The 24,408-nt window shown below is 38.7% G+C and overlaps 1 protein-coding gene across 6 annotated transcripts in view; it reads left to right on the forward strand.

Annotated features, from left to right (window-relative positions):
• The window catches only part of LOC137099455 (voltage-gated potassium channel KCNC1-like), an 83,533-nt gene that overhangs the window by 13,110 nt on the left and 46,015 nt on the right, over positions 1 to 24,408 (forward strand). For all 6 annotated transcript variants that reach the window (XR_010910752.1, XR_010910753.1, XR_010910754.1 and 3 more), the window contains exon 2: positions 23,920 to 24,051. Coding sequence is in view for 3 of the 6 variants with exons in the window: in XM_067476315.1 (XP_067332416.1) it covers positions 23,920 to 24,051 (132 nt within the window). In the remaining 3 variants the exon portion in view is untranslated. The remainder of the gene's footprint in view (positions 1 to 23,919; positions 24,052 to 24,408) is intronic.

The raw sequence follows: 24,408 nt of genomic DNA on the forward strand, positions 1-24,408 counted from the left end.
TTAAATAAACTCATCTGAGTTTAAAAGTGAAAGGAAAGCAAAAGAGAAAAGGGAAATCTAAAGCCAATCTCATAATAGTGTCACAGCACCGTGATATCCCTGACTCCACAGACAGGACATATCCTAAACATCAGCGTACATAAATTACCCCTGTGAGCTTGTTAGAATCTCAACATTAGCACTTAGTCTTACAGAGCTGCTAGCATGGCTGCAAGTCAGAGCAGAAGCGGAATAAATGACCCTTAAGTGAACAAATTAACGTTACACAGTGCAGAGTTCTCTGTCTTCTCTGGGTTTATAGTAGACACAATTGAATGGAGCTTGCAGGGAAACCTACTGGCACTTGATCAATTTGGTCCTGTGGATGTAATGAGTGTTGGGATGGTAACATCACCACTGTTGCCTTTGCTTACAGATTTCCAGTTTGTTAATAAGATTAACCCACAGTGGGACTGAACACTTCTGGAGTCTTGTTGTAAATGCATTTGTATGACAGGGACCACAAAGACCACAGGCCTCAAGCAGGAACCAGTAGTAAGAACAGGTCAGTGGCACACACGAGAGATTTTAGTAGATTTGTAAAATTCACTACATTTCTTGTACTTTGGTACAAATGAAATTCACGAGTGATCAAACCTATTGTGTCACTCCTAAAGACAGATTTCCTTCTCGCTCCTAAGAGTTATAGCGTCTTCACCTGAATTAATTGGGAGATTTTAATTAATTCACCATATCAGCATCATACTATCATCATTATGTCTAACAGTTTACTGCTAGGGCTGTGCATTCTGACACGATGATGCAAACGTGCCGTACTGTGGGCCAACCATCAGAACAAGCATGGTGAAATGCTGAGCCAAGCAGCATGAAGCCAATATAAAACTTGTCTAAAAAGAAAGGATTCAGGTAAAGGATGAATGATGGTCCACAGTTGCTGCTATGCACGAAAAAGGTGGTACGACTTGTGGCCAGAAAACCTGCACTATTGTCAATCCTAAAATATTGGCAATATTGCCAACTTTAATCTATTTAAACTAATTTTACCCAAACAAAACATAAATTTGCAGGTAATCACATAGCATGGTGTCTGTGTAACTCCTAAAATGGTTTCCCAATCCCCCAACAAGGTGTGACAGGAACCTCACATTCTTTATTTTATAACCACACGCTTAGGTTTTGGCACAACAACAACATGGTTAGTTTTAGGGCCTGTGACACACCGAGCCATTGGTCGGCTGCCTAGCCCGGTCTTTGCACTGTGGCCTAGATCAAACCACGTTTGGCTCTTTGTGGCTCTGTGGCTCTTTGCTCTTGTGGCCCAGTCGAATCGGCCCACAATCCAAAACCATGCAGTTAGGTGAATTGGTGCTTGCCCATAGGTAAGAGTGTGAGCATGAATGGTTGTCTGTCTGAGTATGGGGTGGGACAAACTGAGCAAATCATTGGTCATCCTCCAACTTTGGACTGTCAGGGAGCATCTGCTGGCCTAGTCTTTGCGATGTGTCCTGCATCATCTGTGCCAGTCAGGTCCTAATCGGCACCTTCTTTGGATGATTCAACTCCAACTGTTTGCCTTTATGTTAAGCTAAGCTAACTGGCTTGTGGTTGTAGCATCGGACTATTGTGACCCAGTTTTTTTTCAAGCTAGTTTACATGTAAGAATACCGATTTATTTAAAAATAAAAAGACACAACTGTTCGTATCCACATTTTATTGTTTATAGATACCACTGTATTTCCTCTAAGAACTAGATATATAGATAAGAACATATGCTTAACAAGAAAAAGAATCGTGAATCAGGAATCATGCACTACAAAGGAATCTTCAGGATTCTGGATATTAATAATAAAAATTGATCAGCTCTTCCATAAAAAAGAAAGATGATGACATGGGGGATGGGGGTGGAAGAGGATTCATTTTAGTCCACTCTACGTCCCGTCTTTTAACATTACTGCTGAGTCTTGTGCTTCTATCGCACACACACAGTGGAAACATGACAAAAACATTTCAAGAAGTCAGGAGAGAAAGTACGTAAGGGAGGAATAAATCAGGGAATGTCGATTGAATTCCTACTTGATACTTATGTCCCATCATCATTTCACACATATTAACCTGCTACCTTTACCTCCCTTTGTCATCTCCGACTCCTATTCATACATATCTGCTCATCCTCCAGCCTCCTCCCCTCTGTGTCTTTCTGTCACTTTTGAAGCAGCGTGCTGCAGCATCACACTGTCAGCTTGAGACTCCCCATTTGTTCTCTCACATCTCGTCCCACAGTGTCCAAATGTGTGGCCATGCATGCACACAAAAGCGGCCAATCAAAAATGTGATGTAAGTGTGTGTGTGTGTGAAGGCAGGGGAGTTTGTGATCTTTGTTGATGAAGGTGAAATATGTCGCTGACCCTCGTCTTACAAAATACCAATTCTTTGAATGTATGTGTTGTATTTTAGCATTAAATGGCTACATGAAAACAAAACAAACTTGTTTGCAACTGGTGTTTCATAAATGGAGCAACTTTCACCTAAAAGAACAAAAAGAAAAGAAAAAAGATGAACACAGCACAGATTTATCGTGGGATCCTGGATAGAGACGTGTGGACAACATGGACTGTAGCCTCTACACAGGAATATCAAGGTAAAATAACTTTAGGAAAAAAAGAGAACTTCAGGTAGTATTTTAGTTTATTAAAGCTTATTAAAGCTTAGTTAGTTATAGTTATGCTGCTATAGGCTTAGACTGCTGGGGGACCCACCCCTCAATGCACTGAGTTCCTTTCCTCCTCTTGACCCTCTCTCCTCTACTCTCACCTTAAAATTTCAGCTTCTAGCAATAAGCATGTTTGAGGGCGTTCATTCCTATGCAGGTCAACAATGCTGGAGTCATTGCCCTTTTATTGAGGACATTGCAGCAGGACAATGATCCTGAATGTGCTGACAAAGACATTTATATGTCCAAACAGATGAATGCTCAACCCAGTCACCTTAGGCCACTTCACTTCACTTGCCAGACTCATGAGCAAGTTTAACCTGTTCCTCTGTCTTTGTCAGGGAATCATTATTTATTTGGACCTGGATTCCTGCAGGGGTTGGAATTGGTCAATCTCTGTTGTATTCTTAAGGTACTTTAGGTTCATGGGAGGATGCAGCAAAATCGAGGAGCATTTTTTTTTTTTTTGCAAGGACAAATTTGAGCAGCATTGTAGTGCACTGCAGAGATCAGGTTGAAGAGTGAAATTAAGCAGAAAAAAGTGCACTGCTGTCTGTTTGTTGGCCTCACCTCTGTGTATGTGTGCACTGTATGAGTGAGTCTTACTGTAGCAGGAAGTGACACCGAAGCCATAACAGCATAATCTAGCTAGCATGTTGAGTGAAGGAAATGTAAGGGGGTATTTAGTCATAAGAGTGTCAGACAGAGGAATTTCATAAGAGTTTTATAATTGCCTGAGTCATCTAAGCAGCTTGTTACTGTGAGCATGGTGTGCACTTAATGTTGGAACAATCGTGTAACATTCTAATTATTATATTGTAAGAAAATGAAGTGTGCTTGTAATGAACTCATAATCTGCTTGTCAGTGTGTGTACTGTAAATTTCTTTCTTTCGTTCTTTCTTTCTTTGTCCTTCTTCATATTCCATTATCCTGTTCTCATTCTTGTCATCCCCGAGGTCTTGTGCTGTTCTTAAATCACTCATGGGGCTTATAGCTGTGTGTGAAGACACACTCAGTACACACACACACACACACACACTGACTCAGAATTACATGTGTGTATACATTTCCGTCTAACGCTCAGCTCTTTTTGTTTACAGTACAACCGTGTAGCAAACATAGCAGGAATTATAAATGAAATAATGTTATTTAATAAAGACAGAAACGTAAATTGAATAAGAAAACGGAAAAAATAGGAAACAAAGACACAATCGAAGAAAGAAAAGAGACTAAGAGGCAAAGAGGGGAGAAGGAAGCATGCAACTAGCGCAAGTCAAAGACTGGAAGCCAGCTGGTTAATGCACCTCGAGGCCTTTCTTTACATCAGCGAACAATGCAGCTGTAACGTACTCCATCAGAAAAGCTGTACCAGAAAGGAATTGTGGACATTGAAAGCCATGCCGTTCATTTCCTCTCACTAATGTACGTATATCACCTGTTTCATGCACAAACCTCGGAGCAGTTTGCTTTTTGCGGCTGTTGCAGACATTTGTGGAGAATGACTTTCTTACCACAGGGCTAAATGAAACCACTACTCTTCTTTCCATTATTTACTCTTTGCCCCGTGGAAGTTGTCTTCTGTGTGTGTTTCTGTGTGTGTGTGTGTGTGTGTGTGTAGACTTTTCAGAAAGGGAAAGACATCTTTCATTTGGAGTTTGGAGTTTTTCAGATCAGTTTTAGGTCTTAGTTCCATTCCTGTAGTGTTTTCCAGTAGTGTCTGCTGAAGGGACAGAAGTAATCGTCATGTATTATTTTAAAGGATATATTGTTCAAATGTCCTGTTGGAATGAAATTAGCTGGGGGAAGTAAACTACACCATGATGCAAATAGAAATATACTTGCATTTTTTTTTCTTCGAGTGGAATTTCTTTAGCTAACTCCTTGTTTTCCTGTACTCAGCAACCTTAAAGGATTTCATGACACAGTTATATGCTGACTGAGACTGGGTCCTCTGAAGATTGTCCACTGAAATTTTGATATATGTAGACATACAGTCATCAATACTGCTGTGCTTTAATCCAAATCCATTAATAAGATTATAATTATATAGGAAAAAAAAACTTACCTAAACCTAAATAACCAAATTGGCTATCACAAGGCTGTGAGCAGTGTCTCATGCCAAACAACCTTTGCTGAGTTAACACGTTGGAAATGTTATAATCTATTCTGTCCCAGATTGTGTGTTTGTTTTCTTCCTGTGTGAGTACAGGATAAAACCAATTTAGGTCTTAATTCTAGTGCCCATCCAGGCTGTTATCATGGTAAAGATCATGGCCATAGTATAAAACTCGTTGTCGTTGATGTAATGAACTTAAGCTAAAGATTTGAGTCATGTCAAATCAAGTCAATTTATTCATACAAATAGGTCTTTTATATGTATGATGGATATTCAAGGTGTGTCACATCAGCACAAACAGAACTTGATCAATATTATAAAATCTAATGTCACTTAAAGTGAAGCTGAACTTAGCCGCCTAAATACCCCCCAAAAACCTTTAAAAATATAGTTGTAATGGTCAGTGGAAATAACTACTTTAGATTAAGATTGCATTCATGGTGGATTTAGTTTTCTTTAGGTAAAGATTGCGGTCATGGTATAGAATTACTTTAGGAAAAGATCATGAGAATATTAAAGGACTTCTTAAAGGACACTTAAAGGACATTTGCTTCTTTTGGTTCTCGTTTTGGAAATGCATGTAAATAAATGCCATCAAACTTCCCCTTGACTTCCATATATTCAAATATCTCTCTACTTCTAGCAGAAAAATGCCTCCAGATGACATAATTTGGAGGAACCTTAAGTTTAGATTATGTTATCTAGTTGCTCACACTATGGAGTTTGTCATCATGGTCAACCTGCTTTTCCAGAGCTCCTCCAGATGACATCATCTGAACTCCTTCAGGTGATGTCATCTGGAGGAGTTTTATAGCTAGAGGCAGAGGAATATTTTGATACTGGTAAGTCAAAGGGAGGTTTGAAAGCAGTAATGCACATTTACATTGTAAACTGCCATAGAGAGCAAGCTGAAAATTGGTGAAGTCACCCTTTAATATTATTACCAAATACATCAACATTGACTTTTGGTAGGAGGTATAAACAAAATCAGAGTACTGGATAGTGCATTCTGCCCTAAGCAGGAAAACAACCAGCTGAGTGAGCTTTGGGACTATATTCTGTGGATGTGTGTGTGTGTGTGCACGCGCGCGTGTGTGTGTTGGGGGGGTCAGTGGGTTGGTAGATCAGATACATCCCCAGATGGTACTGCACCTGTACCATTTTTCCCCCTTGTTGTTGAGTTATAAGGCATAATGAAAACAAAGGCATTTTTCTCATTTGGTCTCACTGTTTGTGCAGAAATCTGCAGGGATCTCACTTATGTCACTGCCCTGCGATCAGTAATTTGACAGATTCTGCTTTTGGCAGGAACAAGAATGCCTACACTGATCCTCCACACACATGCACACACGGGACGACAGGAGATCAATATAGGGCCTTAGCAGAGTGCCCTGCTCCGCTGAAGACCTCATCTAGCCAGCCAGTTAAAACATCGATATGGGGCAGCAAGCAGACCTGAGCTGTCAGTCATAGTAGTGGACAGTAAAAGGCTTCATCCAGTCTTGCAGCCTCCGTTAATCTGTAACACTAAAAGGCAATACCACTAAATATGAGCACTGAATATCATGAAGACCACTTAAATGAATACAGCTACAAAGCTATCGCAGCAATCAGTTTAAGCAAGTCTAAGTTTAAGTGGATGGAAAGTTATATATTTAAAGTTCCCAAAAGGTCATTAAAAGACCCAAACTAACAAAAAAGTCTGAAACTAGTCTGAATCATGGTCACTGCGTTAACAGGAAGTGTTTGACAGCGCCCCCACTGGCCCATTTTCTCCCCCCCCCATGTACTTTCTGGCAGCAGCTACTTTTGGCCTGCACTCTGTTCTTTGGCAGCCTTGGGTATTGTTTGGCAGAGCTTTGTTGTTCCTACTTAGTGTATTGGAGCTACCTCTGCACCAAGTGAAGCACTGCAGCAATCTGTGGCCCCGCAGCAGCGCTACTGCAGAGTAAGAGAAAAAGGTAGAAAACTATACATACACATGGCTCTGGTTTTTCCCATCTCTTGATCGGGTTTTATTCTGTTTTTGTGTCTCACAAATGCAATCTTTAAAAATTCCCTTTTGGACTTCATGCCCTTTGAAAAAACAAAAAACAAAAGTACGCACACTCTACATGCACACACATACCTGCAGATTCAGGTTTTGCAGTGTGACTTTAAGCTTCTTTTAGGATTGTAGCCAACGTGCATATTGGCGGCTCTCTCAACGCCACTGTGTCCTGTCGCCTTGTCATAGTCCCTCTCCTCCTGCCATCCTGTGTCATTGTTCTACCTTGGGTGTTCACTGGTCTGTGTCATTATAGCGCAGTAGGAAGCTCCAGGCATTACATTTAGCTTGTAACTTGTCTGCTCTCCCTCTACCCGTCTTGCACCCTCTCCTACTGCCCAGACTTCACAAGCACGAGCTGTCTTGCTTAGCAGATTAAATTACTCAGGAAATATATTTTTTTAGGCCTAAATCGGCTTCGGCACCAGCTAGCACTTCTCCATGCATGCTCCAACTAGACAAAAAAAAAAAAACACGTCCAAGCTGTCTAAACTGCTGTATTTATGTCTTACGGAGATCTGTTAGGATTGATGGGATCAAATGAACTCTAATGAAAAGTCATCAGGCTCTTTTGTTCTCCATCCCATTGCCCTATCGATCCTTGCTGATTCAGGGAGGTCCAGCTTTGCTTATGCATGCGTCTGAAGTTCAGATGCCAATTGCTATCAGCAAGCTTTGAGAGGTTGATACAACATTGAGGCTGGTCGGCTGTAGCAGGCTGCTTTGTCCATCTGTGTGAGGACAGAGGAATAGAGGTTTCATTGAAGAAAATAATACAGTGTTAAGGTGGGCTCCATTCAGAAATCTAACTGGGGAATTGTTTTATGTGCAGTATCTGATATATATGTAACATGAATGTTTGGACATTGCATCTGTTAATTTAGAGGTTCTGCTTTTCTTCAACTTATTTGAGACAAAATTCTTTGTACGATTCCATGAAACGGACAAACTAACAGGTTTGTTCTCATCGTCATGCTAAAAGTGAGATGAGAAGGTTTCTCCATAGCCCCCCCCCTCCTATCCCTCTGACTTTCTCCACTGCCACATTTGTTGCAATCTCTGTTTAACTCAAACCAAACTCTTATTCCTATCATGCAAGACAAAGGACTGGACCTGGGAGTGACAGTGCTTTTTATTTACTCCTTTTTCTGTCCTTTTTCTTTTTTTTTCCTGGAATTTGCTCCCAAAACACAAATTTGACTCCAAGAATTTCTCCATATTAAATAATGTTCCCCTTAAATTGTACTTATAATATATTCCATGCATTTGCTTCAGGTAGCCTGTTTTCCTCTCAGGACTGCAGATCCCCACAGGTCTTTCTCCCACAGCCCAAAGACATGCATGATAAGTTGATTGGTGTCTCTTAATCACCAGGAATGTGAGTGTGAATGGTTGGGTTTATGCAGGAATGAATGAGGGAATTTATAATTCATTTGATTATTACCATTATTATTATTATTACAACCTCAGTTGAATTCATACACACATTTAAGTTGACCAATAGTTGGGATTTTAAGTGCCATTACATGCTAAAACCAAATCTTGACAAACAGCAGTTCATCATGTCACCATGTTGTGCAGTGTGTTAGGCTACAGTGCAGGTCTTGCATTGGTAATCATAGGCAGAATCACATGACCTCATACTGACAGCAACATGGACAAAGTCAGATTAGCTGTGGTTAACTGGCCACAGCACCACTACTGTAGTTTCACATAAGCTAAGCAAACCACATGCTGCCTCATACTCTGCTTCAACCTACTTAACCCAAATATGACCCATAATATTCATCTTGTCTGATCACCATACTTTACAGTTCTCTTACGGTCCAATTTTTATTGGCGTAGCTGATAGAAATTAGTAATTCTTTATGTGTCGAATTAGTTCAGAGTGTAGACGAAAACTATGAAAAAAAAAGGTTTTTAGTGTGTTGTATTACTTGTTTTTTTTTTTTGTAAAGCTTTGCAACTGTATTTTTCCTACTTTAGCCACTTTCTAACTACTTGGATAAATTTATTTAATTTGAGGCTCTGTCTGCCCCTGTTATCTCCCTGTTTGTGGAAAATTATTGAAAGCCACTTTAGTGAAGATATATATATATATATATATATATATATATATATATATATATATAATGTATAGTGTGACATCACTCTAATAGGATTCTATGAAACAGTTGCGGTTGATACTGTGTATTTGTGCATATTCCCAAATGAATTTTTAATTTGTAATAACTGATGCACTTTTAAACACCAACTGATGTACAATCAATGTGGGACATTTAGGGTCCCTGAGAGTCGAGGGCCCAGGGACAGCTTGTTCTCCTAATACGTGCCTTAGCATTAGAGGAGAAATGATTAGTTGATTAATCATTTTGTCGATTGGCAGAAAACTAAATGGCAATTTTGATAATCATGATTATGATAAATTGATCATGGAGTCAAGGAAATTGTGATGCACGTTTCTCATTATTTACTGACATTTAAAAGACAGCACATTGACACTGATTTATGAATGATCAACTCAGCGTAATGAATTAATAATGATCTCATTCCAGTAGGTAGCAGGACTTTGCTTGTTCACACTGACTGCATTTAGAGGTGTGGTATAAAGCCTGGAGTCAGCTAATTTTAATTGTTAAAATTTGCTGTTAGGTGTTCAGTTACCAGTTGTTATCATCCCCATACGTTTGGTTCAGTCGAGCTACTTCTATCTACAAGTTGGCCAATAGGTTTGCTGTCATCCACACATGCTATAATTTGATTCCAATTAGAGGCCTGTGTAAATTTTGACCAAAGCAATAGGAGCAAACACACACACGACTACGAACAAGAAAACTTTGTTACTTTAGTCAGTGCTGTTACTTTATGTTAATCACTATCTTTCCCTCAACCCTAACCAATCTGCGTTTGTGCCTAAAGGTTACAAAAGTCATACTTGTATGAACAATAAAAAAAGACCAGCTTGAAAGACCAATTACAATATAAGATTCATTAAAATACGACCAGGAAAGACTGTGTGGTTTGTGCTGGAGCCGATTTTTGACGTTCTTGTACAGTTGCCTTTGCAGGTGAAGTGAAAGGTAAAAAAAAAAAAAAAAAAACATGGAACAAAACAAAAACGGCAGTGACTATGAATCTAGCCAGGCAGACGACTTGATAAAGAGCAAGTGACAAATGAGTATAAACAAGGAAAATGAAGTAGAACGAGAGGAAATCCACAGAGGGAGCCATGCTGAGACATCACAGCTGCTGCAACACAATGAGCAGTAAAGCACTGCACCACTTCGTAGTGTCATAAGCAACTCCATGACAACATACCACATATCTCTACTTTCATCTTTAAATCAAACGAGTGTTGGTACCTCATACTGCTTTATCCTCCTCTTGAGATGGAAAACATTATGCTAATACTCTGCCAGGCTATTTGCAGTGAAGTCACCTTTACAAGAAGGGACACGGTGTATGTGTGTGTCTATTCTGCAGTGTAAGAGAGGACATCCCGGGTGCTGCGTCACTCCTACAGGAGAGAAAATGTGATGTCAGGTATGGTGGTCTACAGTAAGTGGGTACACCTACAGTATGTAAACAGCATGGTCAGAAGAGATATTAGCATGCAACTATATCTGACTGCCCTCCTGTGTGTATTAGAGATGTAATATGCACCTAAGAGAAGGATGCCTTCACTTGTTAGTGCCTTCAAATTAGAGCACAGTTGCTGATCTTACTATGATTAAAGTCTGGTTATACACAGCAATGATTTGGGGACAGTTAGAAGATCAGTGCTTCATCCCACATAAGCACCACACATACTAGTCTCCCGCCTAGTTTCCCTTTTGCTTATTCTTGGTTAATACATTATTAGAATTTGATACGTTTTCGTGCCTTGCGTTAAGTACTTTGATCACTTGCTTACCCTGCAACTATATCTTGTTCATATTCAACATTCAATTTGTTTTGCCCATTGGAAGGAATGGGAAAATTAGGAAATGCGATTCCCCCCTGACTTCTACATTGTCTGGCTTATTTGAGTCTAGAAACTGCAGTCTTTAGATTTAGGCTACTACGACACCACAATCTTTCCTTGGGTCCTAAGCTGCAAAAACAGTGCAACTCAATTTATTATTCTCTGCTTGACATTTATTTTTCAGAAGCCAAAAAAAACAAAAAAACAAAAACAAACCCCATTTCCCCCAAAATAAATAAATAAATCCCCTGAACTATATTTATCTGACAAAAGTACAAGAAAATATTTTCAGTTTTTTTCATTTAATTGTATTATTTTAAGTATGAGGACATTTTGAATTTGATTGATAAAATACTAGATTGGGGTGCATCAGTGCCCACAGCATGGATGACTTGCATTTGTCCAAAGGGGTAATTGATACAGTGGTGCATATTGGGATTTTAAAGAGACATGTGCTGCCATCATGGCACATTTCAGCAGGGAAGTAACAGGCCTTGGGGCAGGGGTCACCAACATGGTGCCCGTCACCATAGCGCCACTTACCAATGGGCTGCATCAAATTTTTTTGTTGCTATTCTTTTTTAAATCACATTGGATAGTTATTGTGAGAAATCATTAACATGATCCGGGTCTTCACGTGGATGAATATCATTAATGTAATTGATTATTATTAATAACATAAAATTAAAGGGAAATTGAGCAGATTTGGTGACCCCTGCCTTAGAGTGTGTGCTTGTTGGTTGCCATCAGTCCACATCTGTCACTTATTGAAAATGCATCGAGCATCACGAATAGGAGAATCAAACAATGGTGACAACAGACTGTTGAGCAGTTGAAATCTTGTATTCAGTAAAAATGGAAAAAATTTCCACTAGATGGCAACAATTATTAATTCCAAATTCCAAAACCATTAAAAAGTGTCATTAAAAGAAAACACAGCGGTAAACATAGCTCTGTCCCAATTTGTTTTTATGTTAAAGGCTTTAAACTCTATGGGTATTAAGTTATGCATATAGCTTTCTCTTTCTGCATCTTCTGTAATTAAAGTTATATGATTAGTGTTACATTAGTGAAACAGCTCATACCTGAACAATAATACCAAACCGGAGATTTAGTCAAAAATGACTTTAATTTCAAGTTCAATTTCATTCGGATATCTATCACATTAAAAACAGGGAGGCTATAAAAGTGTATTCAGTCCTATCTCCACTGACATGTAGGTCAGTGTGGGATCAGGAAGATGAGCCTAGTCAGGCTAAATCAGTCTAATTAGAAGCTTTTAATCCTTTATCTCAAATTTTGAGTCTCCTTTTTTTCATTTTATTTCTAGGTTTTTTTTTGTTTGTTTGTTTGTTTCACTTTTGACTGTTCTTTTTGAAATTCATTTTTGTTTTTATCGACTTTTGAACAACAATGTCACAATATAAAACAGACAAATAGGTTAATTGGATCACAAATGTAACAGTGAGTAGACACAGTTAAGTTCAGTGTTGGTTTAAGTTATTTTATGGCAGTAACAATAATGACCTCATCAGTTGACATTTTGCTTAGTTGCATACAGTGTGTTTGCTTCTTGGTCTTCACTAACTTCCCCCCAAAAAGCCCTGAGGAGCATTTATTGTCATTATATGTGAGCTGTGCTTCTGTTCTCTGGGTAAATAGTCACTCTATTTAACTCTTCCTTAATGCTTCCACTAACTCCTGAGCAAAGACCCTTGTTGGTTTTGGCTGTTACATGCTTCACAATGCTCAACAGCTAATTGCTAACGTGGTCTGTTTGCTGGTCCTTCATAGCTGTATTGCTGAAAATAGCTGCAGCGTCAAGCTGCAAAAAAGGGCTGCTGAGTATAAAACTTGTGAGTTGGATAACAGGAGAAAATGCTTTAACGAAAAGGAATGAGCAAAGAGAATGAACTGAAAACAAAATGATTGGCAAAGGGTACCAAGAGATGGCAGAAAATGGTAGAACACAAATAAAGAAGATGGGTACAGTATAATAAGAGCTACAGAAATAGAGTAGAAAATAGAAAGTGGAGAGGTTAGTGATGAAGAGGACAAAGACAGAAAGCTAAAGAAAGACATGATTGTCCAGGGGAGGAGATGGGGAAGATTTAGGTCACTCTGTTTGACTGATAGAAGCACAGGAATGTGATGGAGAATGTAGGCGAGATTTAAAGGAATGTACCTTGTAGCAGAAAACATGGGTAAGTTTAAGGGTACGAGCAATTTTGACAAGGGCCTAACTGTGATGGCTAGATGACTTGGTCAGAGCATCTCCAAAACTGCAGCTCTTACTCGCAGGGGTCTCATTCTGCAGTGGTCAGTACGGACCAAATTTAGTCCAAGAAAGGAAAATAGATGAACAGCCATTAATATCAGGACAAACGCTAGATAAACAGTACAGTTGTGTAGACTCCAGTCCTACATATTGTGGTGACACCTGGGGTTTGACACTGATAAGTCACTTAGTCAGAAATACAACACAACTGAAATAGACAAAGGTTTTTGAAATAAATTTACTATATTCAGAGTTAAAACAATGTTGTTTTCTTAGGAATGTGTCATACACTGCATTCTCCTCACAATAAACCGGAAATGTTGCTATTTCAGTTCCTCAAATTAACACTTTTAAAGACTGGACAGTTCACACTTAAACACTGTTTACACCATTTACAGATTGATAGTATGTGACAGGCTGGAAAGAGCACACACCTGATCACTGTAAGTTTTGAGATATATTAAGCCACAAACCCCACAAGAACAAAAATTCTAAATTGGACACTCACCCGAACTGGTCGAGGCAGATGGCCGCCCAGCCTGAGCTTATCCCTGCTGGAGGTTTCTCCCATTAAAGGGAGCTTTTCCTCTCCACTGTTGCCTAAGGCCTGCTCAAGTTGGAATTGTTGGGTTCTCTCTATACATCTTTATAGTCTTGACTTTATTCTGTAAAGTGCCCTGAGAGGACTTTGTTGTGAATTGGCGCTATATAAATAAAGTTGAATTGAATTGAAGAAATTCTTCTTAAATAAATTCTAGGCTTAATTTTTTTTTGCCCACTTATTATTTTAAATGTTTTGTCCTATCCGATATCCTAATTGATGACTCAATTTGTTCCATCATCTGATTGGTCAGTAGTTTGACAGTTGATAGGTTTAATCTCATCCTTTGATAACCCTGTCTCCTAAAAATACACTTCTTATTCAAATGAACTGGACAGATGAAAAGGATTTTAAGGAAAAGGAATATAATCAATAGAGGGATGAGGTACCAATATAACTTGTTTTTTGAATAAATTAAACTGCATTTAATAATGGAAAGTCAGGCGGTAGATGATGGGCAGACAATGCACAGGACTGTCACACCGCAGATTTGAGTTTTGAAGTGTCATCAGTTGTTAAATTAATGAAATAAAAGCACTTTGCTTAAGGAAGATTTGGTTTTGATTAAAGGTTAATGAACATGCTTTCTGTGACTTTGACTATATTAAAGCAAACCTCAGACTTTTCCTAATCTTACCCCGGGGCTGTGAATGTCTAAACATAACCATACAAAAATCAGAATGTTGTACAGCAAGTTAAAAACATTATTAGGAAAATAGGTTAACTGGGAACTGATATGTTCAGTATCAAAGTATTTGTGATTGCAATTTCATTTGTCAATGTATCCTCTTTACTTTAATGAGTAATAGTAATGATGTTGCAAAAACAATACTTACAAAACATAATTACATTTGAACCTGCTCTGGAGCAGGTCAAAATAAATCAGAATTACAAATTGATCCCAAACACAGCAGGATTGGCCACTTAATTTGACTGCATCATACATTTCTCTGGTTGAGATACACTGTAGTTATTTCATTTTTGTACAATTGTTTAATTCCCAGCTGACCGCAGTAATAGCTAAAACCTTTCTATCAATCAGTCATATTTCACCAGCAAATGATGGCTGGTTACCTGCCAAAGTGTCTGGCAGAGAAGAGAGACTCACCAGCCAGACACGTTTGGGAACCATTTGGCTTCTAGAAGGTGTTTCCCACTGGTAGATGTCACAAGCAGACTGTCATCTGGGAGAAACAAAATCTAATGCACTGTATGATATTATTATTACGTACATTATTTTATGTTTGAAGACTGTAATGAAGAAAAACACAGGCATCCCAAGAACTTTGCTTAGCAGTGTTAAGCAAATACAACCTAAGGAGAATGACAACATATAACTTTTTTCACTGTGCTATTATTTATTCAGAAAAATTAAGCCAAACAGAACAAAAGGCATGTGAGCAATGCTAAGTACCCCCTTACTGCTTCCATAGGATTTTATGTTGCAGCCAGGTGCTGCTACTGATCGGCCTCATCAGGTAATTAATCAATTCAAACACGGTTATACGCTATTATTATTATATGCAGAGGCAGGAACAAATGTATAATTTCACATCCAGTCACAATTGTCCATGTGGTATCTCTGCCGACTGAATGCATGGCTGGCACAGTGCATGTGTTCAATATATCTATAAACTACATGAGATATTTCATCTATAAATATAAGGTCTGTTATTTCACTTGAGTGTGCAGTTTGCTTACAGATCCAACAGGTCAATGCCACCTTTTCTCACACCTGCACTGTATTCTTGGACACTGCATTCAACATTATTCTCCCTGACTGACATCCTCCTCAGTAAACTTATCACTTACCCCCCCCCCCCCCCCCCCAGGGGCATGGCTCTAAACACTTTTAGATGCAAATATCTCTGCACCACTGTCAATACTGTTTAGTAAGTCTGTGTCACAGGAGGTTTCCACTTCACTAGTTTGCTGCCTGGCGTGGAATAAGAGTCAAAATTTAAAAAAAAAAGTTAAACGAAGAGAAAAAGGAGCAAAGAAGGAGAGAAGTAGGAACTGAAAATAGGAAGGAATAAAATAAAGACAGTGAAAAGTAGTTTAAGTATGAGAAAAAATGAACTTGATATTGATAGAAACAAACAGTAAAGTGATTGACATTAAAGAACTAATAAGACAATTAAAACAAGAAAGAAGAGGTCAAACGCTGACAAAGAAGAAATTAAAGAAGTTGAAAAATAGTTAAATAGTAGAAATAGTAAGTCAGAGGGTTCTTAATTTGAAAATACGGAATTTTGAGTTGACTTCTATTGTGATAGGTACTCTCACAAGGCGGAGGCAAAAGAAATGAACTATAGCGCTCTGTGAGGTCCCGTAGAAGACCCATAGAAGACCCGTATTTTGAAAAAAAATGTTTGAAAGTAAAGGTGCTACCACGTGTTTCTGTGTGTGTGTGTGTGTGTGTGTGTGTGTGTGTGTGTGTGTGTGTGTGTGTGTGTGTGTGTGTGTGTGTGTGTGTGTGTTTGATATTTTTGACCAAACAAGAGAGAAAAGAAAGAAAGAAAACCACACACAGAGAAAAATAAGGAATCTGTTACACTTGCAATGACAGGACTAAACTGGACATTTATCATTGTTCTAATCTTTATTTCTTGCCCCCTCATTATTTTTTTTATCCTAGCTATTTTTCACTAGCAGTACAAGTAGCTGAATTTGAACTGTGACAGTACTATTCCAGAAGCATCAGCTGAGGTGAAATTAAATCCGAAAAGAATAGAAGAGAATCATTTAAAATAGAGAATTGGTTGGCATTTTCTTCCAACTGGAAAGGAGGGAAGAGGAACGGAAGGAAAGAAATATGTAAAAACAAGTTGTAGAAAGGAGGCAGAAGGGAACAAATGATACAGTAAGGACAGAAAGGAAAGAACAAAACAAAGAAGGAAAGAAAATAGGGTTGGAGAGGAGGATGCAGCCCAGGAGGAAAGTGGAATTGAAGGATTGAAAAAAACACGGCATAAAAGAAAGATGAGAGGAATGTAAAGGAAGAGGAATTAAGCTGCATTGTTAAGCAGAGCTGAGGTAACATTTTATAAAATGGATAGAACAAATGGATAGAGAGAAAAGGAGGAGGAAGAAGAGGAAGCGACATCGATGGATGAAGGAGAAAGGGAGGAAGAGAGACACAGAAATATTGAGTGTTTTCCAATAAACAGCTGAGCAGAGGCCCAGTAACAGAAACACTGTTAGTAAAGAGAGAGAGAGGAGACATGGGTGATCGAGACACTGCAGGTGTTTCTTCTTAGGGTTTGGACACGGACGAGAATTTCCCAAGCGGTTTTGTTTCACACGTCAGAAAAAAACTTCAAAACAATAACCGATCAATGAGCCATCTCATATCAAACAAAGATTTCACTGTGCAAAAAAAGGCAGCATTTAATTTATTTGTTTTTTATTCCCGGGTTGATTTCTCAATTTTTTTTTTTTTAAATTTGAGGGCAAAATTGCTTACAATTGAGCCCAAAGTACATAGTTAATTATTTTTTATTTTTTTTGCTGGACAAGACACGTTAAAAAACACAACATGCTCACAATCAACATGCAGCACTTGCAGAGCATCTATAAGATAAACCTACTGACTTCTTCAGCAAAGTGCACGATTTAAGCTTAGACACATGGCAAGGTGTTGTCCTGGGTTGATCTGCTCCCTGAAATTCTGGTACTTGTTCAAATTCAGGATTAATAGAAGGCAAGAAAAGTTTTAGGGGGCAGTTAGACAGATTATTATATGTGTTGTTTTATTTTCAAGCAACAGGCTAATACTGCTTGGGAGTTCAGCCACTGCTTCCAGCACCATGTTGTTCATGTGAAATGCATTTTTGTACTGACCTTTTTAATACAACTTACTCTGTGCATGATTTAAATATTTAAGGTGTTTTTTAATTCATCATCCAAAATGTTCACTTTTTTGTATCATTCATGTGCACAGTGTAAAGACCTTCAGTGTGGGTCAGCAACATGTTCTCATCCCTCAGCATCATAAATGTATGTTTCCTAATTCGTCAAATTGTGTATCATATGGATGCCACAGGTACCCTTTGATGTTACTTTCAGACACTCCAGGACAACTATATTTGACGCTCACGGTAACAACTGGCGTCCAGTATTGACGCTGCAGGTATAATTTGGTGTAAGTGGACGATCCAGGAGCGTCACGTTTTTACGCCTCAGGAACAACTTTATATACACAAATAACTACATTAGGGTCAGAGAAACAACTACAGGGTAAAGTTATGTTAGGAAAGAGCTACGATTGGGGTAAAGCACGAAAACTTAAGTTAAGAAGAAAAATTACAGTAAAACAAAATGCTACAAACAGTGACACATGTACTTTAATACATATAGTAATCATGTGTTAAACAGTCATCAATAAAGCGCACAATATGTCTTACTAGAGTCAAACCCCAGCCTCCTGTGTCTTGTTGCACCACCCTGTCCACTATTCTGTCCATCTCCCTGTGAGACTTTTTCTCTTAATATTTTATGTCATCGACTTACCGTCAGCATTACCGGTGTTTCTAATTAACTACACTGAAAGCTCAGAGCGTCAATTAGAGAAGCGAACGGTTAAGTGTCACTGTGTAATGCAAAGGGACTGGACAAAGGGGCACTTTTTGATGCCTCGGGAATGAGAACAGGCTATAGCGTCAGACAAGCAAAGGTTGTAATACTGAACTGCCTGAAACTTTGCCTGGCAAAATGGGCAACTACACCAAAGCTAAAGGTAATATCGAAAAATTCCCAAATTATGAGCATCTGGAAGCTTCAACAGAAACAGCTTCAGAGGTGACTGTGGCGAAAGAGGTAGAGCTGTTGTCCACCAATCCCAGGTTTTTTGATTCGTTCCCTTGTTCATCCTGTCACATGTCAAAGTCTCCTTGAGCAAAGAAAAAGGCAGAATAATAATAATATCGAGTGAAGGCAACACGGCTATTGCATAGCTCTCCCATCAGTAAGTAATTACTATCAGTGTTTAGTAGTTGAACCATTGGTAGCAATTACTGTCCATATCCTCATACTGCAAAACCATCATTTTTGTTTGTTTTGTTTTTGTCATTTTTTTGTCAAAAGGCCAAATTCAATCAAACATGATTTAATTTTGCAGATATATATATATATATATATATATATATGCCCTTTCTGACACAACCCTCCCCAATTTCTGAACATATCTGATATACCTGCATCATTAAAGTGCAAAAACACCCATACAAAACTAGCTCGGAGGGTGAGTGATAATGGCCAAAATTGATTGAGATTGTATTTAAACAAGGCAGCATCCAGTTAGAGTAGCAACTCACTAAGCCAAGTTGTAAAATTAAATGAGAGAATGTTTTACCTGCGTATCCTCCTGTTTTTTCAATGCTCCAACACCACTAAAATACTCAAGAGCCTCTGTGTGTGTGTGTGTGTGTGTGTGTGTGTGTGTGTGGTCGTGTATGTGTGTATCGAGGGCAGCTCTAGATAGCAGTGTTAAATTAGACCATGATAATAAGCTGTGGGACTTAATGTGCTCTCTGAGGATTAGAGAAAGACTTCATCTGTCTGTCTTCATCACTGACCTGACACACACACACACACACACACAGAAATATGTACACATACACATGAGCATGTATGTATGCATGGACAGGTCTCCAGTCTATCCCATGTCCTACACAGAGACATACACAGACAGACAACCATTCACACTCACAGGCAATTTAGAGTCACCAAGTAATCTAACATGCTGTGGACTGTGGCAGGAAGCAGGAGGACCCAGAGGTAAATCACACAACCACTGGGATAACATGCAAACTCCACACAGAAATACTGCAGTGGCTGGTAGATTTGAACTGAGGAACTTAAACATACATATACAAATGTATTTTATGTGTATAGCATGTTTTCACTGGGCGACTTCCTCCTGGTGAGTGTTGGCCAGCTGCATAGCAGCTCCCCCATCGGCGTTTGTGTCTGTGAATGGGTGAATGAGAAGCAGTGTAAAGTGCTTTGAGTACCAATAGGTAGAAAAGCACTATATGAGTGCAGATCATTTACCATGTAAACAGACACACAAGCTATCAATTTAATACAAATACATATTTATTTTGTTATTTATTTAATTTAAAATGAAGACCCTTACATATCAATGCACACTGAATGCTTGGATTGTTTATCCCTCTCGGATATCTCTGATGTTTTTACCATCTGCACTGATTTCTTTAAGAAGACATTCTTGGCCTCTTAACAATGTGTGTGTGTGTGTGTGTGTGTGTGTTTGTTAGAAAAATATAAATCAAACCTCTTCATTCTAAGAGCTTTCTTCTGTTGATTGTATTATTATAAAGTGCATTTGGTAAAAAAGGCTTTTGTGCAGCTCCCTCTGTGTGGAACTTGATGAGCAACAAGATGAGCTAAAATTACAGCTGCTGGTTTTATTGGGCAGATTTAAAACTTTACCGGAGAATCTCTGTTCATCATTGTCAATTACTTTGCCAGGACATTTTTTACCACTGCTGTCTCTTAAGTTACCTTAAGAATATTTATTGGTTGTAAATGTACTGTGTATATTGTAGTTTTAATCATCATATTAGTATTTATTAATAAGAGGCTGTAATAGATCTCAATGTCATTTTTTTATGGTGTCTACAACTTTGTGTTGATCCTCTTTTCCTGGTAAAACAAAAGTTACATTTAAAAAAGGAGCATGCATGTGGCCATACAAGGATTAGCTGAAGAACAGATGTTGAGGATAGCTACAAATACCTTTGGATCCCACAGGCAATGTTAGGCCACAAGGAAAGTAGTGTGATTGTGTGAGAGTGTGTGTGTGTGTGTGAGAGAGAGAGAGTGTGTGTGAGAGTGTGAGAGTCTTTGCTACAGCATCCACTTTTGGGTTTCCTGCTGAAACCAAGTCAGTGTTGTTAGTGTTGGGCAAAGGTTTAGCATCTGGCAATGAAGCCATTTTCAGAACTGGGTTAAGAACAATACATCCATTAACTGTTACATTAGGACAAAATTTAGACAAAAGAGCCTCTTATGTGTAATTTGGAATCCATTGTTTGCAGTATGCAGTTATACCTAAGAAACTCCTATTTTTTTTTCCTGGTCAAAGGGATGGAAATGGATTGTTTGGTACTCACATGTTTTGGTGAGAGGGTTGTGCCCTCTGTTCTGATTATATGACTTCAGGTAGGGCAAATTAATATGAAGATACACTAAATGTATGTCTCTTTTTCTGCTAAATGTTTGAATAGATGCATCATATCCATATTGCAGCGTTTTTAGAGCGGCTGCAGATCATAGAGTTATCAATGCACTGCAGCTATGCTGATCCTGATGATCTCCATACATGGGAGAAAACCTGAACTGGAAACAACTGCAGCATCTGTTGTGACGTGACGTCATAGAGAGTGGTACCAACGGAACAGTTCTGACTGTGCCTGTTGCTGAAATTTATTTTTGCCACTTTTATCTGCAGGTTTAAAAACACTGATAATTCACTAGTTTTTTTTTTTCCAGTCAGTAGTGTCATGGCTTGCTTTTGTAAATGATCCCAAATCCTCCCACTTGAGATTGAGATGTGAGGAGAGGAGTTGTACATCTGAAACAATTGTTAGTTAGTTAGTTAAACTTCTGCAACACATCTATTTTCTGTCCAAAATACAAGAGAAGTGTGCAATTGTGAGCTGCTCATTTTTATTTTTACAATTTTGAACGCTGGCATTTTGTATCGGTTATCTGGGCCCATTGAAACATGTGAAGTGCTATGTTGTGAGTCACGTGCTATAAATTCTGTGTGCAAGAAGGGTGTCTGTCCCTGACAACTTCACCTGATACAAATACGGTGAATGTTTTGGATTATATTTCACAAAAACATGAGAATAGACTTCAGAATCTTGAGGCATTTTTTTTTTTTTATTTTGTGATTCATATTTAAGTACCAATAAACAGAACTGAATTTCTTTTCAAAATAAAAACTACTTCTTTCATCAATGTGAGTATAGTTCATGTGGAGATGAGTGCATAAGATTCAAGATTCAAAGTGGTTATTTTCATATGCACAGACAGAAAGCAAGTTTCCCTGTACAATGAAATAAGGGTAAGAAACTATAAAAATATAAATGTATAAACTTAAAAACCAGATAGAGGAACTAGAGGTAACAACAACCACCAAAAGGTCACATGAAGACTAAATGAGTACAGAAGGTTACAAAAAGTTCAACATTAGTTATAATTAACCAAGTTTATAAACCTGTAATAAATGGATCATATTTGAATGAGCAAAAGTAATTGAAAAGATAGTTTTAAAACAAATTTAAGTCCATAAAATGTCATATTTGGCTGCAAATTCCTTGTTTACAATAACTGCACGAAGCCGGTGACTCACTGACATCACCAAGTGGTTGGTTTCGTCTTTTCGTAGGCTCTTCCAGACCTGCAGCCTCCTCCAGTCGATGCTGGTTTCGGAGTTTTCTCCGTTTGATCTCTTCAGCGGTTGAAATGCACGTTGACCTGGGCTCAGTTCTGGTGATTGAGTTGTTCAAAAATGTTCCACATCTCCGTACACCTGTGATTTAAAATCTACTGCAACCATTATAAATAATCAAGAAAGATCATTGAGTGTGTTCCAGCAGCACAAGCCGTGATGCTACAGTGCTTCCCAGATAAGTTTGTTTGCTTTGGATCATGAGCACATCCTTACTTCTTTCACACTTTGACCTTTGCAGTCCTTGTTCCTGATCAATCAAGCAATGTCACAGGAAATGAGTGTAACAAGAAACACCCATTGGTCAAAAGTTCCAAATTTGGAAGAAAGTAAATTTGTTGCCATAATTGATATCCATCTTTTGATCTTCATTGTACTTTAAAAAACAAATGCCTTTCTGCTCCAACACTTGTGAAGGGGCCTGTATACTTTAGAGCTCCAATCAATATTTTTATATTAATAGTGAATCAATTTACTACTTGTAAAGCGAAAGGAGACACATCTTTTGGCAAATCATCAAAGCACAGTACAGGGCAGAAAGTGCAGTAGACAGATTTATTAACTACAATAGTGAAACCAAACTCACAGCATGCAGGTACAGGAAACAGAAAACGCTGCCTAGGAGGTAAATAAAATAATTACAGAAACCATCAAGGCTCACTACAAAAGGTAGAAGGTAGTCAAACATACAAGTAGAAAAGAAACCAACAGAAATTCACTCTAACGATGCATTAACGAAACAAGGTACATAAGCTAAAACTCAGTGACTAAAACTAATAGACTCAGATAACAGACTCACTAACAGGACTTCACGACTAAACTAACATAGTAAGATAGCAGTAAGGTAGCATTAGCTATAAAGACTAAAACTCAAAGTCCTTATAAACAGAAATGGATGAAAGATGTGGATCAGGTGTGATGACCAGTGCCAGCTGAGGAGCGGGAGGAGAACTTCAGGGACACATACAAACACAAGATGAAAGAACAAAAAGACACAAGTAAAAACTAAATCTGACCAAAGGAATGAAGAAACCCAACATCTGACAGTATCTGATGCTCATTTACATCTAAACTTCCAGTCAGCTGATTTTAGGCAGAAAACATTAAATATGCACATGTAGTCACAATTAGAAGCAATTAGCATTGCTGTGAGTCAGGGTCATTGATCCTGCAGTGTGTGCAAACCTACACGCAGACACACATTTGTTGCTCTAAAAACCGTAGTGCGTTTTCATATTGCTGCTCACAGCTATTCACGTTAAATCTGTTTTCCTCCTTAGTGCTTTTTTTTCTTTACATACAGTGGAGTGTGTACAAACAGACACACACACTTTGTCTCATTTATTTTCCACACTCCATCCATCATCCCTCCCTGCTGCCCTGACTGCGCTGTTATCAATGGAATTGCAGCAGTGAAGAGAGTTGCACTGAATCACCAACATTCCTCTCACGTAGTGTGTTATTAGCACCCCCAATCTGCAGCTTCTTGCTATTAGCACTGGTTTCCATATACTGCAATGGCCCAAACCCCCACCCTCCTCCTACAGCAATTCCTGGAACACTAAAATAAAAAAAACGACAAAGTCTTGAATCACCCAGGAAAACGTTGGTGTGCAGGTGTGACAGTTTCCAGTAGTGTTACTTGAATACGGACAGATGATTTATGCCTCATGTGTTAAACTTCTCTCCCTGCTCTCTCTCTTTTCTCTCTCTGCAGTATGTGGCATTTGGCTCACTCTTCTTCATCCTGCTCTCCATCTCCACCTTCTGCCTGGAGACCCATGAAGCCTTTAACACCATCTACAACAAAACAGAGAACGTCACCGTCGGCAATGTGACACATGAAGAGGTACAGTGACATTACATTGGATCGGTTTACGAGTCTTAGACCTGTCAATATGAACATTAAAGGGACACTGATCGAGGATAGTATGTATCAGCCTCCATAAATGCTCAATTCTAGATTTCGTCTTATGCAACCAAAAGCATCCTTCACTCTAGAAGTCTCTCCTTGTGAGGTAAACTTGTATAAAGGTGAGATACTCTCTGCGGCAACTTCAGAGGGCTCCTCCGGATCCACAGAAGGATCCACACAATAGTTTTTGAGTTGTACTTGTATTTGTAAGGAAAAATGTCCAGGGCAGGTTTTATGTTTAGGTTTTCTGACCAGTGGATTACCCCTGTAACGAGACATTTAGCTGATAGG

Source organism: Channa argus, chromosome 15 (genome assembly GCF_033026475.1).
Source record: "Channa argus isolate prfri chromosome 15, Channa argus male v1.0, whole genome shotgun sequence".
In the NCBI taxonomy this organism is placed as follows: domain Eukaryota; kingdom Metazoa; phylum Chordata; class Actinopteri; order Anabantiformes; family Channidae; genus Channa; species Channa argus.